Raw genomic sequence first — 15,853 nt, 5'->3', positions numbered from 1 at the left:
AGGCCCTCGCTCGAAACCCGCCCCGGCGAGGCGTCGGGCGGCGTGAGCTGATCATCGAGGGCGTCGCGCTTTGCGCAGCGCTGGGACTAGACGAACTCCAGAGGGCCCTTCCAATTTAAGTCATTTTGTGATCGGGTTACAAAATCTAACACAGAAACCAAGTAAAACTCGCAGCGGCAGCAGGCTGTGCGGTTCAAACTTTTATTCCAAGGCATTTCAGTGACTAGACTTCAAAGTTTCCACAACAACCGAGCGCTACATGATGAGAGCGCCGAGGTGCCAGCGTCACAGCTGCACGCCGAGTGACGTGTCTGCGGCTGTACGAAAGTAGCACTGCGCACCACCTGCTGCCTTGCTGCAGTCACCCCCGCAACACGGGGGGGATCTCTGCGGGAGGAGTTCGGCCCCATCCTCGGGAAGAAATGCCTCCAGCTCCTACAGAAGTCACTATCCGCAAGCAAATGCGGATTCAACATTCCTTAGCAAATATTTGATTGAGACTTTATTTAAACATAAAAAGATCATCACTGCCACCAGAAGTATCCCTACCTTCAATTCTCTTTCTTCTTCTTTTTTTTTTTTTTTTAATTTGTCCCACATCTGTTCGTATCTCTTTGCCCTCCATTTGTCCTTACTTTTTACAGGCTCTTACCCTTTCTTTCTTAACTGTCATCCTTATTCCTGGCAAAAAATCTTTTTTAAGCATTTACCCTCTTCTAGTCTCAGGCCCCACAACTGATGGCATCAGGATGGCCAAAATTTTTGCACACAGAAGGCATGTCGACCGAAAGGGAGTCCTTTTGCGCATAAAGCGCTCTTGCCAAAGGGAAGCTCTAAACTTCTAAGCTCTGTAGGTACAGAGCCTAATAAAAAGAACCTGAGAGAATCTGAGACAAAGTACCTTACCCCTTCCAGCAGCAAAGAGGTAGATGCAGAAGTGCTTTTCACATCTTCTGAAAGGGCAAATTTTGTGGGCAAATCCTTATCAACTCCTTTTGTTGGCAGCCCTTTATGCAAAGCACTGGAGTGTTCTCATAGCTGCTCCCAGCAGGAGAACAAATCATTAACAAAGATTAGATCAGCTGGATACACTGATTAGGCTATACCTGGCTTGTAGAATGGGAGCTTGACACCCATGCTAATGAATGAATGTAGCATGCATTCCCTGGATGGAAAAATCAGAATTTTGATGCACCTAAGTGAAACAGTAGTGATTAAAAAAAAATATCCCCAAAATCCCTAAGCTAGGCAGGTTCATCTTAAAAAGGAGAAATGTAAGTTAAACATGGCAAAAGTACATTGTATCAAAAAGACATTTTTATGCTTCTCTTCATTCAGCTCTTTGCCCTGTAGTGTAAGGACCGTTTGTGCGTGAAAAGTCTTGTTGATCATCTTCGTCCAAATCCAAAATGTCTGGGATATCATCTGACTCTGAAGACAGGTCTGTAATAGTGAAATCTGGAACCTGCGTAGGAATGAAATTTCAATCAATTCAAAAGTAAAACTAAATAAATTTTTGCAGTACTCCTCACTAAAGTCAGGAGACAAAGATGCTCAGCATCTCTAGAAATCAGGCCCAAAACACTGAATGCAGAGTGAAATATGCTCCGTCACATATGAAACACATAGCATTAAGACAGAACAAATACTATGCAAGATGTAGATCAGTTGCTTAGAAGACAGGAGTTTATAGTAGAGATGGAACAGAACTGAACTTAGTGAAGTGTATTTAGTGAAACTGGTGACTGGAAAATTAAGAAAGGAGGTTTTTAAACTTACTTTGCCTTTCTTCTTTCCTTGGGAGCAATGGGCTATACAAAGGAACCTGCCCTGAGGAGCTTGATACAGATTGCTCTGTACTGCTCTGCCTGCCTACTGCATGAAACCTTTCCTGAGGAAACAAATATCTGGAACTGCAATCCCACTTGGCCTCTGTTTTATCTGCATGTATAGCATTCTGTACTGTTAAGCAGCACCAGGTTTCAGGAGTTGCCAGAGACATTAGTGGATACATGGATGTTACACACTTCTAAAAATGTTGGCTAAGACACTTAGGAGCTTAAATCCTAACCCTTAAGTCCCCTTAGTAGGACTTAGATTACTTAAGCACTTCTGAAAAATGGGATATAATTAAGCAATTTACTCATAACCAGAAGTTTTTTTGAGATCAGTAATCTTTGTCTCCTAAAAAATCAAAAGGCACTAGGAATGGGGGAAACACATCTTTCTACCAGAAAGAATTATCTTGCATCTTTCTGCTTATGGCAGTTTACCCAAAACTCTAATTACTGCACTTAGAGAAATCAACAAGTTTTCCCATTATCAACACCTGACCCTGTATTTCATACTGCAGTACAAATGGGGATATCTTAACAAGACTAAGGCCAAGTAGTTCATATGCAAACTCGTTTTAAAACTTGCCCAAATGGATAGTTTAAATAAGTTGTTTTATTCTGTATTTACGCTGAGCAGGGCACATGACTATGTTCAGTAACTGTGTCTGACCAGTGATTATTTTCGCTATATCCTAGGTTTAAGACACTTCTATTACTTATATCCATGTTGTTCTTACTAACAGGATAATTACTCAAATTTAAGTTTGTGTTTTCTTCATCTCCTTAATGCACACATTATAAGCAGCTGGCACTTCTAACGTACTAGTGAGACGTTCATAGCCGTGAAAGAATTTCAAATTGGACTCTATCTGTCAGCATCAAACAGGGTTGATGTCAGTATGATTTATCTCAGTTTTGAATATGCTAAATTGTATTAGAATAGCATATTCTGACATCTGCACCAGTCTAACTAAACAACGCAAAGCACTTGGTGTTATGGGCTTGCTCAGGTAAAGGACCTTCAGTTCCATATCACTTTTCACTGTTGACAGGAAATTGAAACAAAGCAGTAAGTCAATTCTTGCCATAAAGAATAAGGCCAGATACGACTCTTCGTTGTGCCATTTCTTGGTAAGATGCAGTCAGATGATTTACATAGAATAGTGCAAAACCTGCAAAATCCTTGCATGGAACAGCGCATAGCATGCTTCAGTGTTTTGCTATCTTCATATACAAACATTAATGTCAATACTAACTTAACTTTAATCCATTTTTTCTCACTTAATATATATTCAGAACTGAGCCACTACCAATTTGAGAGATGGTTCTTATTTCGTGCACTTTCAGAACAAGCACTTATTTTTAGTTATCAGAGATTGTATTATCCAAAAGAAATAAAATTTGCATCTTAGAACGAAAAGAAATACATTTAACAAAACACTGTGCACAATACCTCCAGCAAGCTGTTGTATGTAAGACTTTCTGATCATGCAAGTGACCAACAGATCATGCTTAAAAAATAAGTTAGGTTCCATTTTCTCTTTTTAATTAGATGGCTTAGATAAGTTTTTGGGTGGGTTTTTTTGTGGGTTTTGGTTGTTTGGTTTTGTTTGTTTTAAATAAGGAGAAATAATTCATCAGTTGTTTCCAAATCCTTTCACCTATTTTACTAGCTATATAATATTACTGTAAATTGCAGTTTGGAAAAGATTATTGCAAAAAAGTCATCGTAAGGAACGAGAGAGATTTCAAAAGCTTTCCACCTTTCCTTAGTTTGAGGCAAACTAGCTGTATCTCTGCAACTCCAGTCTTTATACAAATCTTGTAATTTGGATGTGTCCAATGTGTGTGCTGCTATGAATACGTTTGCTAAACTTTTAGAGCATATGGAGCTATTTATGAATGCTTATATTTAGAACTTTTGCAGCAAAGCGTTATCAGCAATGACAGAATAATAGTTCTCTGTTAAATGAGCCTGGAAAGGGGAAGTTTAAACTAGCATGAGTCATTTTTCAGTGATCTCTTCAAGAGAAACAATAATTTTCTGAATTTTAAATAAACCCTAAATAACCTTACCAGCGACAATTACTTGGTTAGTATTCTAAGCTTTACCATCCCAGTTTTTGTGTGACTAGCAGCCTTTGACACTCTGTTCCATTTCACCAAGTTTATCTGCCCTGCTGCAAATAGGATCAACTATTTCCTATAATTTTCAACATATCTGGTCTTATATTTTTTAAAAGGTTCCAGAGATACTTAACAGATTTCTAGCCCAAGCTATATCCTCAAAAGTGTTTTTGGACTAAGAACAAGCAAGTTTCTGTGCAGTATAGCTGAGCTGTTTGATACTTGCAACTATAGAGAAACAGGTAAGATGGCAGGAAAAATTCACAAGCAGCCTCTGCTCTTAATATCTCAGGTTTTCCTCGTATTTGAGAGTTCTCAGCAGTTATTAGCATGCACTTCAGCTTCAGTCCACTGTGGCAAAAAAACCCAAAGATGGCTTTGGAAGGTGTCCACGTCATTCTTGCCTCCAGCAGGCATTTTAGCAGTCACGCTCTCTGACCGTGCTAGAGAAAAATACTGAGTTTTGTCTGTAGACTTGTAATTAGAACAGAGTCCAGGGATATGCTGTACTAGACTACCAGCAAGAAGATACTCATACAAGCTACATTGCAATTCAGTTTAAACATCCAGTGCTGTCCTTATTAGGAGAGTCTAATAATTTCAATCCAGAGACTTTTATTCAATATAATAAACCAGGAACATCCCGATTTGCTGTTACTCCGCTCTCTTTTCCTTCAGGAAAGGATTCCTAATTCTATTGGGAGGGGGTGGATAGAAACTTCTACACTTTTGGCAGGGGGCAGGATCCAACAAAACAACCACACACCACAATAGCATGGAATACAGGCACCTGCGTACAGCATTTTGGTGTAACAGACCCAGCCATTAGGGAAGCATTTAACCAGGCATTCCTCTATTTACAGCTACCAGTTGTAGGTCAGCTGTCAGAAGTCAAAGTAACTTTTACACAGAAGCCACCCAACAATGCATGGTGAGAGAAATGATTTGAAGGTCTAGGCTGGTAACATTTTTCCTTGCTTTCTACTTCACCTGCCTGCTGACATTTATTAAAGCTGGACAGCCATCTAGGAGAGTACAAAACAGTAGTGCAACTTAAGGCAGAACAGAAAGAGGTACTGCTCTTGCATTAATACTAGGACATTTCTCAGTCCTCAAAAGACAGTGAACAGTTTGAACATCTTATTTGATTGATCACCTCAGAATGAAGGCCCACAGCCTTCAAATTTTAAAATACATATAAGAATGGGAATTCCCTTCTTTGAACTGCCTGATTAGTCCCATTCTGTTCCTGTACACCTCTACAAATTTTATTACAAATTGAGATTAAAAAAAGGATATTCTCTGGCTGGACTCATTCAATACTGAAAGTAGACAGAATTGCTGAAAGAATTCCAGAAGTCTTAACTCAGGCCCTAGCTGGAAAGGAATATCTCACCATCTCATGTTAATTTCATATTAAACAGCCCCCTTACAAAAAGCAAGTATTTAAAGCTGGGGGTTACAGAATCTTTACCTGTAATCCTCTGTTGTTACCATTTTGTTTAATATTGTGCTTAAAACTCAGTCTTCCTAACACTTCTAGGCCAACCCTGACTTAACAGCTAAGCAAGCCCTCTCACATTAGGCAGCTAGACTGCATGTAATTTGCTTTAGTGCCCACATTTTGCCAGGTGGAGGCATTGTTCCACGTGGCAACAAGTCACTTAGGTGACAAGCTTCCTTTGAACTCCATTTTTGCTTCACACCTCTTTGAAAATGGTGGCCAGCATTGCTACATTTTAATGACTGCATGCATTAAAAACACAGACACAACTTACCTGGACAGCCCTAAACCAAGAAAGCTTATTTCTTAGTGACTGGAATTCTCTTCCAGGGAAGGGATTTACAGGATTTATTGAGGAACAATTCCAGCCAAGTAGCTGAGTGTTAATGAACACTAGTCACTCAAGTTCAAAAGAGGGTAAATTAAGTTAAACAGGTTAAAACTAGTGTTTGCAACTGAGGAGTATATACACTGTTTATAGGGAGCCAACAGCCAAAGCAGGTAGCTGGCAGTCTCATGCACACAGAACACCTACTGCGAAGGCAGGACAGGTTATTTTTTGTCCATGTCCTCCTCTTCTCAATATTAGAACATCCATCAGCTCACAGCTTAGCAAGCACCAAAAAGCAGCAGTAAAGCTAAGACTGAATGGAAAGATGCACAAGAACTCAAAGGGAGGAAGGAAATGCTGCAGCAATATCTTACCTATCTATATACACGCACACACAAGTACATTTTCAATGCATGTCTACTTCATTTGCATTTCAGGCTTGCTTTCTGCTGGACCCAGTTTGAAGGAGTCACAGAACAGCAAGTTGCATTTGTTTTAAACACCACGGAAATGGAGACAGACTTTGGCTACTGAAGCATTTATTACTAATGTACAAAATGAATTACAAAAAGATGGCTACAAAAAAAAAAACCCACAACAACCCACACAACAGCAGGCACCTGGGTACAAACAGCATGAATCTTGTCTTTATACTGCATAGTGGGGGAAAAAAAAAAAATATATATATGGATTAATCATTATTTGGTCAGTCACTGGAACAGGCTGGCTCCCCAGGGAAGTTGTCATGGCACCAAGCCTGTCAGAGTTCAAGGAGCATCTGGATGACACTCAGTCATATGGTTTAGTTTTAGGTAGTCCTGCGAGGAGCAGGGAGTTGGACTCGATGATCCTCATGGGTCCCTTCCAGCTCAAGATACTCTATTCTGTGGTCAGGTTACTGTGTTATACAATAGTTCAGGTTATATAGTTAATGTTAGCACTTTCACAGCATTTAAGTAACTCCAGCTGACTCGTTCAGAAACCCCACTTTCAGCTTTGGCATTCTGCACTCACAGAACTTTTGTCATGAATTGTATAGCAGTAGAATTTGAGACAGTCGGATCCATAATGATCAATTGCATGACCTGCAGCAGATATGGTATTTAAGCGTACCTAGCTGGACTGCATGGCTTTTAAATGCATTTCACAGTACGTAGGGCTTTTATATCATTCTGGTACAGATTCAGCAACAAATCAAATGCTTTTAGCTATGGCAGGTTTCATTTAGACTAGCAGTATTAATACAATTAATAGCACGGTGAGGTTTCTTAACTTGACAGACAAACAAGGCATCTTGACAACTGTAAGCTGCCAATATTTAGGCATTCAAGACAGTCTGAGTTTTTAGAGTGGCTTAACTACACAGGGCAATACAGCCCATGTGTGAATGTCCTTTCTCTGTATCATTCCCCCACTCCTATGTTTATGGATTTTTCTCCAAGGCTTTTTTGACAGCTACACTTGCTAAGGTCACTTGTTTGGTCAGTCAGCAGAGTACATGCATGCTATGCAGTTTACTCAGTAGTGTGTTCAGGCTGTTTGTCTTTCTGGCTGGAATTTTTCTCCCCTTCACCTTCGCTCTCAGCATGCTGAATGCCAGGCAGTTGTGGGTAAAAGGGACCTACCAGCCAGTTGAGTGGCGTGTTGTTAACAAGATAATCCATCACATCATCCAGAGACTCCTTCATTTTCTTCAGCTGTCCTTTGCTAGTGTTAAGAAAGCTGTCTGATAATTCTTGGAAGGAGGAGGCTGACCGAAAGCTCTGGTAGACATCACCTGCCATTGACCCAACACTGTAAACCTGATCTTGCACATTCTGTGGCAGCCCCTGTAGGTTTGAGACTAGTGTGAGGCAGGTGGTCTGAAGCTGCTGAGTGAGGCTCCGTGCAATAGCTAGAGTTCTTGACTCAATGTGCTGGAAACAAAAAGCATAAAAGCACATTAGTATCTTTTTGGAACTGTTGCAGCTTTATGTTGCTCAAGATACATAAAGAAGCAAAGTAGAGGGGATGTAAGTAAAATAAAGCTATAGCAGATAATAAAACAGGTCTTAAGTCTGAAGAGTCAGAGACTTGAAAGTACTTAATATTTCTTCAATGCTTAAGTACTTTGTGGAACAGAAACATCGGTAGTTTCTACCCAGCAACAGATAAGCAAGCACTTGTTTCAACTCTGATAACAAGTCACAGCAGGTAAGTATATTCTAATCAATGAACCACTGTTTGAAGCTACATCCAAGACTCAGTGAGTCTGTGCCTAAGACTGCTGTATGCTGAGAAATTGTTACTTCTGGTCTGGCCATATCAGATAAGTGAGTCCTAGCTGATCTAGATATGGATATCCCAACACAGGTTCACATGCTAAACATGACAGGCTTTCTCTTGAAAGGAGAATAAACCCCAGCGTGTTTGCAGCAAGTGGGCTCATTTAAGAGTTTGGGTATTCCCTACTTTTCTTAGTAGTCACTAGTCAGCTGCCTTGAGCTTCAGCATTCAGATTCCGTATTTGCATATAAGCTTCTGTGCTGTTAAGATGCTGCACACTTTGAGGACTGTTAGTTTGCCATTACTTTGACCATACACAATCCATTTATTTCTGGTTTACATTTACATCTATTTACCTCAGCGCTATGCGATTCATCACCATCATTTTGGCCTGTATTTTTCTTCCATTCTACCCAGGATTGATAAAGCTTTTCCTGAGCATCAAGAAGTTTCTGATTGGCACTATTCATGTTCTTTCTGGCATACTCGATCTGAAATACAGCCAAATAAGGAAGTAAAGCAAAGAGTCCAAACAGTTCCATTAGGGCTACCCTACCTTATCTGCTTTGTAACCTCCTTTTTAAATACTTTAAAAGTTCAGTATAAAAGACTTTGGGGAATATAAGAGCATGTTCCTTCTCTTCAAAAGAGAAAACTGGAAGCAGTTTTGAGATGTTATGTAGTGTATCTCTCTCCCTCTACTATTTCGCCCTCCCCCACTAGTATCCTACACAAGGATTTGAAAGTGCATAGAAGGCCATGACTCTTTATGCACAATTTGTCCTGTACATAAAGGTACATTGTTAGGATAAGACTACTGAAGTACCCAGGAAGGCTCAGAGATACCCACAGCAAGAAGAGCAAGCCCATAAAGAGTATGACATTTTTATTAACAACAGGGACTTAAAAGACCGACGTGTTTCTAAATTGCAAGACACTTTCTTCACTGAATGAAGCCTGCGTCCAACCCAGCACTCTAAAACAGGAATATCATTTTAAACATGTCACTTCTATTTCTGCAGTGCTTAAAATTACAAGCAATTGCTGGGTAGTTTACAGCTCAGCTTGATTTAAGACCTCTCCTGGATGGTAATGAAAAGCTCTGAATGGGGAAATGCTTTATATTTAGAAGATGCATTTAGTCCGAGAGAGCAATTCCAGTTTTCCTGTGCCTCTTTTGGCTGTTTTATGCACTCCAAAACTATGCCAACATTTGCTTTTTATACCTCAAGTGAAAGCTTAAACTTACCAGACTAACAGTGTGGTGGAGCTGAGAGATTGCCTCCTGGCTTTTCTGTTTAGCATCTCTAACTTTGTTTAAGGCTTGTTGGTAGGCACGCGTGCGGACCTTTGAAGACAGGGATCCTAGTCTAATGTAGTAGCTTGGCTTTTGAACTCCAACTTCGAAACCTTCAACTTTTGCAGCTTCTTTCTCTAGATATGTAAAAGGAAGCAAATTAAGCACTGGAAGAAAACTTAGAGGTCTGAGGCAATTTTATTTGTTTAGCAACAGCTAAATGCTGGACTTGTTTAGTAGTCCTTTAGCACCAGGGTAGGTTGATAGACCACCATATGTGGAAATCCTTACTTTCACTCTGCTTCCCTGTGAAGAAGATGCTATTACAACCAGGAAGGCAAACGGCAGTTTGGGAAGCATGTGCCCCCTCCCCACTATGAGTAAGTAAAAGATGGATGATTGCTTGCTTCTCTCCAATACAAGCATTCCAACAAAATCAAACCTTGAATTGGTCTTACCTAATTCTGCTTCTGTAAGTGGGAGATACTGGTCTACAAGGGTCTCTGATTTAGTGAGAGCACTGTCCACTCCGCTGCTCACCATTTGCACCACACGACTTCCCAGGACAGTGTTAATGCTGCCATTGACAACTGATTTGGTCATTTCTACGCTGTCTTGCATTGCTTCTTTAGTCTTGCCCACAACTCCGGTGATCGTGTGAGCAACAGTTTCCTTGGCACCAGTCACGGTGGTTGTCACAGCTTCTCTGGCTCCAACAACTACATCCTTGGCATTGGTGACAACCTGCCATAGGAAACAGGTTGATTCACTAGAAATACTTTTAGTGAGAGCTACACAATCCAGGAAATGTAAATTTATGCTAAAGCTTGTACAAGTATTGGTTATCTAGGATAAATTCTGCCCTGAAAACATATGTACAAAACATAATTGCCACACACAGCCTACAGCTCAAAACACTTCAGTAAATGTAATTCAGGCACTATTTGCTTCACATTGAGCAGGAAAGAGACAAGGACTCAAATTTCCAAAAAGGATGCCCACCAGTGAACAGCAGCTGTAGACAGATGTGTCAAATGGTGGGGCAAATTTAAAAAAAAGAAAAAGCAAGAGGCTTAACGGCCTCCCAAAAGCAACAAACAATTCTGCAGAAACACCTTTTACTTCCTCATTGTTTCTAAGCTGTGCTTCAGGCATGGCTTATTGAAATCTGTCGCCTGTATTTTTAGTGATAATAGAAAAGAGGAAGGCTGTATAGTTCTTCTGCTTAGCATACGTACATGGAAAGAACTTACCTTGTCAGTTGGTTGATTCAGTATAGGCAGTCTCTCTTCAATTTTGTCTAGACCCATACATGCATAGTTGTTGGCAACTGCAACTATAAAAGAAATTACAACAGTTGTTTTTAATTTTTTTCCCTTTGTATAAATAACTCCAATTGAGAATTTCTCTTGAAACAGAGCTCATGCAACAATGCTCTTAAAGTAGTTTTCTCCCCTTTTCAGTAAGATTTGAGGCAGCAAAGCCCAAGAACAAGGCAGGTTTACAGGGCTAGGAAAACAGCTCACTTGCAGGCAGAGAAAATCCATTCAATACTTCACAAGGAACTGTTAGAACAAGCTGAAGCACCTGGCCTTCTGCCACTTTGTGAAACCAGGCTCCTGGCTGCAGGAGCCTTGTGACACAGTTGCCAAATTTAACCACAAGTTGTTCTGGGTAAGAGAAAGTACAAAGTAGCATTTGGAACTAGGTGAAAGGGGAGGAAGGTGTTGAGCAAGAGACTATGTAACCACCTTACTTATCAAGAGGAGTCAGTCAGTTTAATATTACAAAAGCTGGGATCTGCTTTGGCTCTGGAATTTTTTTTTTTGTTTGTTAAATCATACCCATCTGTAATCAGTTACTCAGTAAGCCAGGCAACAGGTTTGGTCAACTACCTGAAACAGCACTCCTGACCACCGTGACCATGCTAAACTACAAGTGCATCTGGATATATAAAGCAATCAGTTGAATTAAAGTTAACAGCTTCATCTTTGCCTTACTTTGTGGTTCCAGTTTCTGGATGATAGGCATAGCACTTGTCATGGCTACCGAAGTAATTGTCTTCACTCCTTTCTCTGCTATCTCACATACTGACTTCAGGTAAGGATGGTTGTCCTTTGTGGTGATGTAAGCTGCAGACACCATATCATAGGTGGAGCTCACTAAAGGAAGGTTGACAACCCTCGATACAATGTTCTGTTTAAAAGAGAAAGAGGTTAGTTCACACCAATTTTTCTGAACTAGACATAAAAAACTATGGGGCTAACTCAGACATACCTGCTGTGGATCAATTGCTGCCAATGCCATTTTTTCAGGTCTTGGATCTTACACAGCCTGTGAAAGAAGCATATCTGAGCATCCTCATATTCACGTCATCTAATCACCAGACTTTGAAACCAACAACCCTTTTGTAATCAACCCCCATCAAGGGGATTAGGATGTTCACATTCTTACATACAGGAATTACATTTTACTGCAACAATTTAGAAATCCAAAACTTTGTTTCCCAATTACTTTGTTTGGTTTAGGCAACACAAGTAGGGCACATGCAAGAGACAGGGTTTGAGGTACAGCAGTTCATTGCAGAATTACTAACTGGTGGTTTAATTTATTTTTATAGGAGAAAGAGAGACACTTGGGCTTATCTGTTGAGCCAGGACCAAGAAACACCAGCCAGTAAGTCACTAAAACTCTAGTTTAGGATGCGTAAGTCAGATGAAGAATCCACCATGAGTATCTTCAATCAGATTAGATTTTCTGTTAGCATAAGGGAGTCAAGTTTGAAACTTGAGTCATCACTGCTGTCCAAATCTTGAAAATACATGGAAGATTGAGGTGAAGTACTGATTTCAATAACTTCAGCTCAATTCTCACAAGTCATTCCACTAAACTCAAGGAGTTCCTCATCTCTAGTGCCATGCCTGATGCCCACGTAGGGCTCCCCCTGCTCAGCTTGCTGAAAACTTAGCATTCCTATAACACAGAGCACAGGACTTTCCCACTGCAGAAGATAACTCTCCTTTATGCTAAAATTATTACCGATCCCACTCTGAAACCGGCTGCGGACACCAGTCATTCAAAACAAGCCTATGCTACTCAATTATTTTCCAACATGTATTCCCATGGAGAAAATACTAATAGTTCACCCCACATCAATCCTACAATAGGAGAGGGGTATTGTAGTACCACAGAAGGAGAACACACAGAAGTGCACTGTCATCCTATGCATGCATGCAGGCTGAACTAAATTTGCAAGAAGCACTTTTTGCATCGATGGTTTCCTATGACACTTAAGTTCCAAAAGAATCTCCATACCTGAAGGCAACAGAAAGGCAAGCTAAAAGTCCGTCCTTGAAAGGACTGTGGTTTTCAAGGTTTTCTGCTAGGTTTGTCAAAGAGCCAACAGCAGTTATCTTTCTTTCTTATATGTATGACAATATCAAAAGGAGCGTGTTAATATTCTGCCTAGGGTCAAGTAAAACTTTCCCCTGTTACATAATGGGGAGCAAGGACAAAGGCGTGCTGTTAACATTTTATAGGCATATTTGCACATATTAACATACATGTGCCATAAGGTAACACCTGTAATGAGATTAACCCTGTATATGGAACATACAAGCAGGTAGCAGACAAAGGTTACAGTAGTAACGGAGAAGTCTTCTTTCCATCTATCAAGCATGGAAATATCCCCAGAAACACGTTGCTTCTCACGCAGCATTACAAGTCAGATTGCTTAGAGTACAATTGAAGTTCACTTTAAACTGCAAAGCATGCTGTAGAACAGGAGAAGAGGCTAACAGCACAGAATCTGATCCCTGCAGGAAGAAGGGCCCTTACTTGAAGGATTATTCAGTATTTGCAATTGTCCCAAAAGATCCAGCCACACGTGGCATGCATTTGAATTTTACTCACTAAAATAGGAGAGTTAGTCTGTGAAGTTATTCCTGCTCTTAAAGACAGAGAATATAGCTAGGATCTTGCACAGTTTTGGAGATCCCTTGAATAGTTTCAGCTCTGGTAAAAGTCAGATCCACTTCTCCGGAGCAGGTGAGCAAGATGCCTGAATCAAAGCCCACAATACAAAAGCGTATTTTGGAGACAACAAAAGATCCTGAACAGAGAAGTGAATAAAGTAAGTCATAAATCTAATTTCTACTCCCTCCCCGCTATGGAAAAAAGTTAAAGACCAGACAGCAGCACAATGAGCCACGCAGAAGCGTCGAGAAGCTTGTCCCGGCTAACCGCGGTGCCCGAGGCGGGAAGGCGCCCGGTTTTCAGGTGTCACCAGGGACCTCTCCAGGGATGGGGCAGCCCAAGGCCTCTGCCGCGGGTGGGCGAGCGCCTCGGGACTTTCTGGTCCCGGGAGCGCCTCAGGCAGCTGACTGAAATACGCCGGGATTTGGGGCGAGGGGACCGCAGGGGCGATGACGGAGGCAGCGGGGGCGGCCCCGCGGCGAGCCGCAGACGGAGCCGCAGCCCCCGCCCGCTCCGCCGCCGGCCTCCACCATATTGCGGAGTCAGCCCGGCCGAGCGGGCGGGCGCTCCCGCCGCCCCGCTCACCCCCGCGGCCGACGAGAGCCGGGCCGGAGCGCCGGTACTCACCCGGGGAAGGAAGAGCCGCCGCCGCTGCCGCCTGAAGCCCCGCCGCCGCCGCTGACTGGGTAGGCCCGGTCTCGCGCCGCTACTTATGGGGAGCGGCCGCCGCCGGCCGCGCGCCGCCCGCTCTCTCGCGAGAGGAGGGCGCGTCACCGCCGCGGCGCGTCACCGCCAACGCCGGGCGCGAGCGGCCCGGGGGGGTGGGGTGGGGCGCGGCAGGGCAGGGGAGCGGAGCGGAGCAGAAAGGGGCTGTCCCCAATGCCAGGCGGGCGTCGGAGCAGGAGGGTACAGCCTCATCCAAAAAAAGAAATCGTAGTAACGGAAACTCTTGCTCAACTGATCCTTCAGAAGACCTGTTCTGAAGCACAAGGAAGAGTGGAAGCATGGTTGGTCCAGGCTTTCAGACGAGGCCTGTAGGCCCGCAAGCAGCCTAGCCAGGAACAGAGAGGATGCAAACAAAATGGTCTCTCTCTTCTCTCACGCCAATCTTTCATCTCATCTAGTTGGGGAAAAAAATGAGGGAAGAGATTTGGCTGTGTCGGTCTTTCATTAATCACCTCTCTTCCTTCACCCAGCACCTCTTAACCAGGACTTGTCCCACGTCGGGCTGGAACGCGGGGTGAACTGAAACTGGTGTCAGCTGACTCTGAGACTGCCACGCAGCCGCACATCCCTACGTGAGCTTCATGCTTGGAAAGGCAGACGAGCCTCCAGTCTTCTCCAGCGCTATGGGTTCAGGTTCAGTTCAGCATTGTGGTTTAGCCCCAGTCGGCAACTGAGCACCCCGCAGCTGCTCACTCACCCTCCCCCCCCGCAGTGGGATGGGGGAGAGAATCGGGAAAAAAAGTAACACCCATGGGTTGAGATAAAGACAGTTTAACAGGGCAGCAGAGGAAGGAAAAAAATAATAATGATAAAATAATATACAAAACAAGTGATGCACAATGCAATTGCTTGCCACCCGCTGACCAATGCCCAGCCTGTCCCCAAGCAGTGATCACTGTCCCCTGGCCAACTCCCCCCAGTTTATATACTGAGCATGATGTATGGTATGGAATGGTATGGATATATGGATATAACGAATTTTTGATATTATGGATATAATGAATACATGGTATGGAATAGCCCTTTGGCCAGTTTGGGTCAGCTGTCCTGGCTGTGCCCCCTCCCAGCTTCTTGTGCACCTGGCAGAGCATGGGAAGCTGAAAAGTCCTTGACTAGTGCAAGCACTGCTTAGCAACAACTAAAACATCAGTGTGTTATCAACATTGTTCTCATACTAAATCCAAAACACAGCACTATACCGGCTACTAGGAAGAAAATTAACTCTATCCCAGCTGAAACCAGGACAAGCATGCTCACAGATAATCATCTCAGCAGATTTAAACATGCATTTGGTATGCTGTAACTTTTGTAACTCCAAAGGTGCACTTTACTTTTAACCTATAAACAAATGAGATGCATATCACAGTCAGGAATATCAAACTGGCAGGGAAAAATAGTTGTGGGCAAAGCTCCAAATACGTATTTACAATTCAGTTGTATTTAGCTCATTGTTGTTGTAGTGACAGGGTGTCAGAAGAGAACAAGATTCAGGCCTCAGGGGTAATTGTGTGCTACAAACATGTACAAACAAATTCTACTTGGGCCAGTCATTTTTGCACAAATATTTTTCCTAAAGGAAATTTTAACTTCCTTCCCAGAAAACTTTAATTGTTTTAATAGTTAAAATTGACAACAAACCACCTTATCTCTAAGCCACACAGTACAAAGACTCCTTTATGCTCTTTCTGCTCCCTAAACAAAAGCTGGCCAAACAGATTCTGTTTTAACTTCTACTGTTTAAAACAAATACACCTCTTTTTCTGCTCAATAATGTGACAGGACAACAAATGTCA

The 15,853-nt window shown here is 42.3% G+C and overlaps 1 protein-coding gene across 3 annotated transcripts; it reads right to left on the bottom strand.

The window, feature by feature from the left end:
• Positions 1–187: 187 nt before the first annotated feature.
• On the bottom strand, positions 188–14,099 carry PLIN2 (perilipin 2). Of its 3 annotated transcripts, XM_087741373.1 has the most exons (10): positions 13,962–14,079; positions 13,272–13,470; positions 11,637–11,693; positions 11,360–11,555; positions 10,613–10,695; positions 9,818–10,103; positions 9,312–9,496; positions 8,419–8,553; positions 7,423–7,713; positions 188–1,465 (listed from the first exon to the last, which is right to left on the bottom strand). In XM_087741373.1, exons 3-10 carry the CDS (start codon positions 11,664–11,666, stop codon positions 1,331–1,333), a joined length of 1,341 nt encoding a protein of 446 aa, XP_087597499.1. In that variant the 5' UTR covers positions 11,667–11,693; positions 13,272–13,470; positions 13,962–14,079; the 3' UTR covers positions 188–1,330. The 3 variants fall into 3 exon arrangements, with proteins under 3 accessions (XP_087597499.1, XP_087597497.1, XP_087597498.1); XM_087741371.1 differs by lacking the exon at positions 13,272–13,470 and having other exon boundaries at positions 13,962–14,099; XM_087741372.1 differs by lacking the exons at positions 13,272–13,470; positions 13,962–14,079 and adding an exon at positions 12,976–13,224.
• Between the last annotated feature and the right edge of the window lie 1,754 nt (positions 14,100–15,853).

Source organism: Nipponia nippon, unplaced genomic scaffold (assembly GCF_047370975.1).
Source record: "Nipponia nippon isolate SJK-2023a ecotype South Korea unplaced genomic scaffold, ASM4737097v1 scaffold_8, whole genome shotgun sequence".
Classification (NCBI taxonomy): Eukaryota; Metazoa; Chordata; class Aves; order Pelecaniformes; family Threskiornithidae; genus Nipponia; species Nipponia nippon.
The sequence above is the reverse complement of the archived record's forward strand: the minus strand, read 5'-3'. Positions and strand labels throughout refer to the sequence as shown.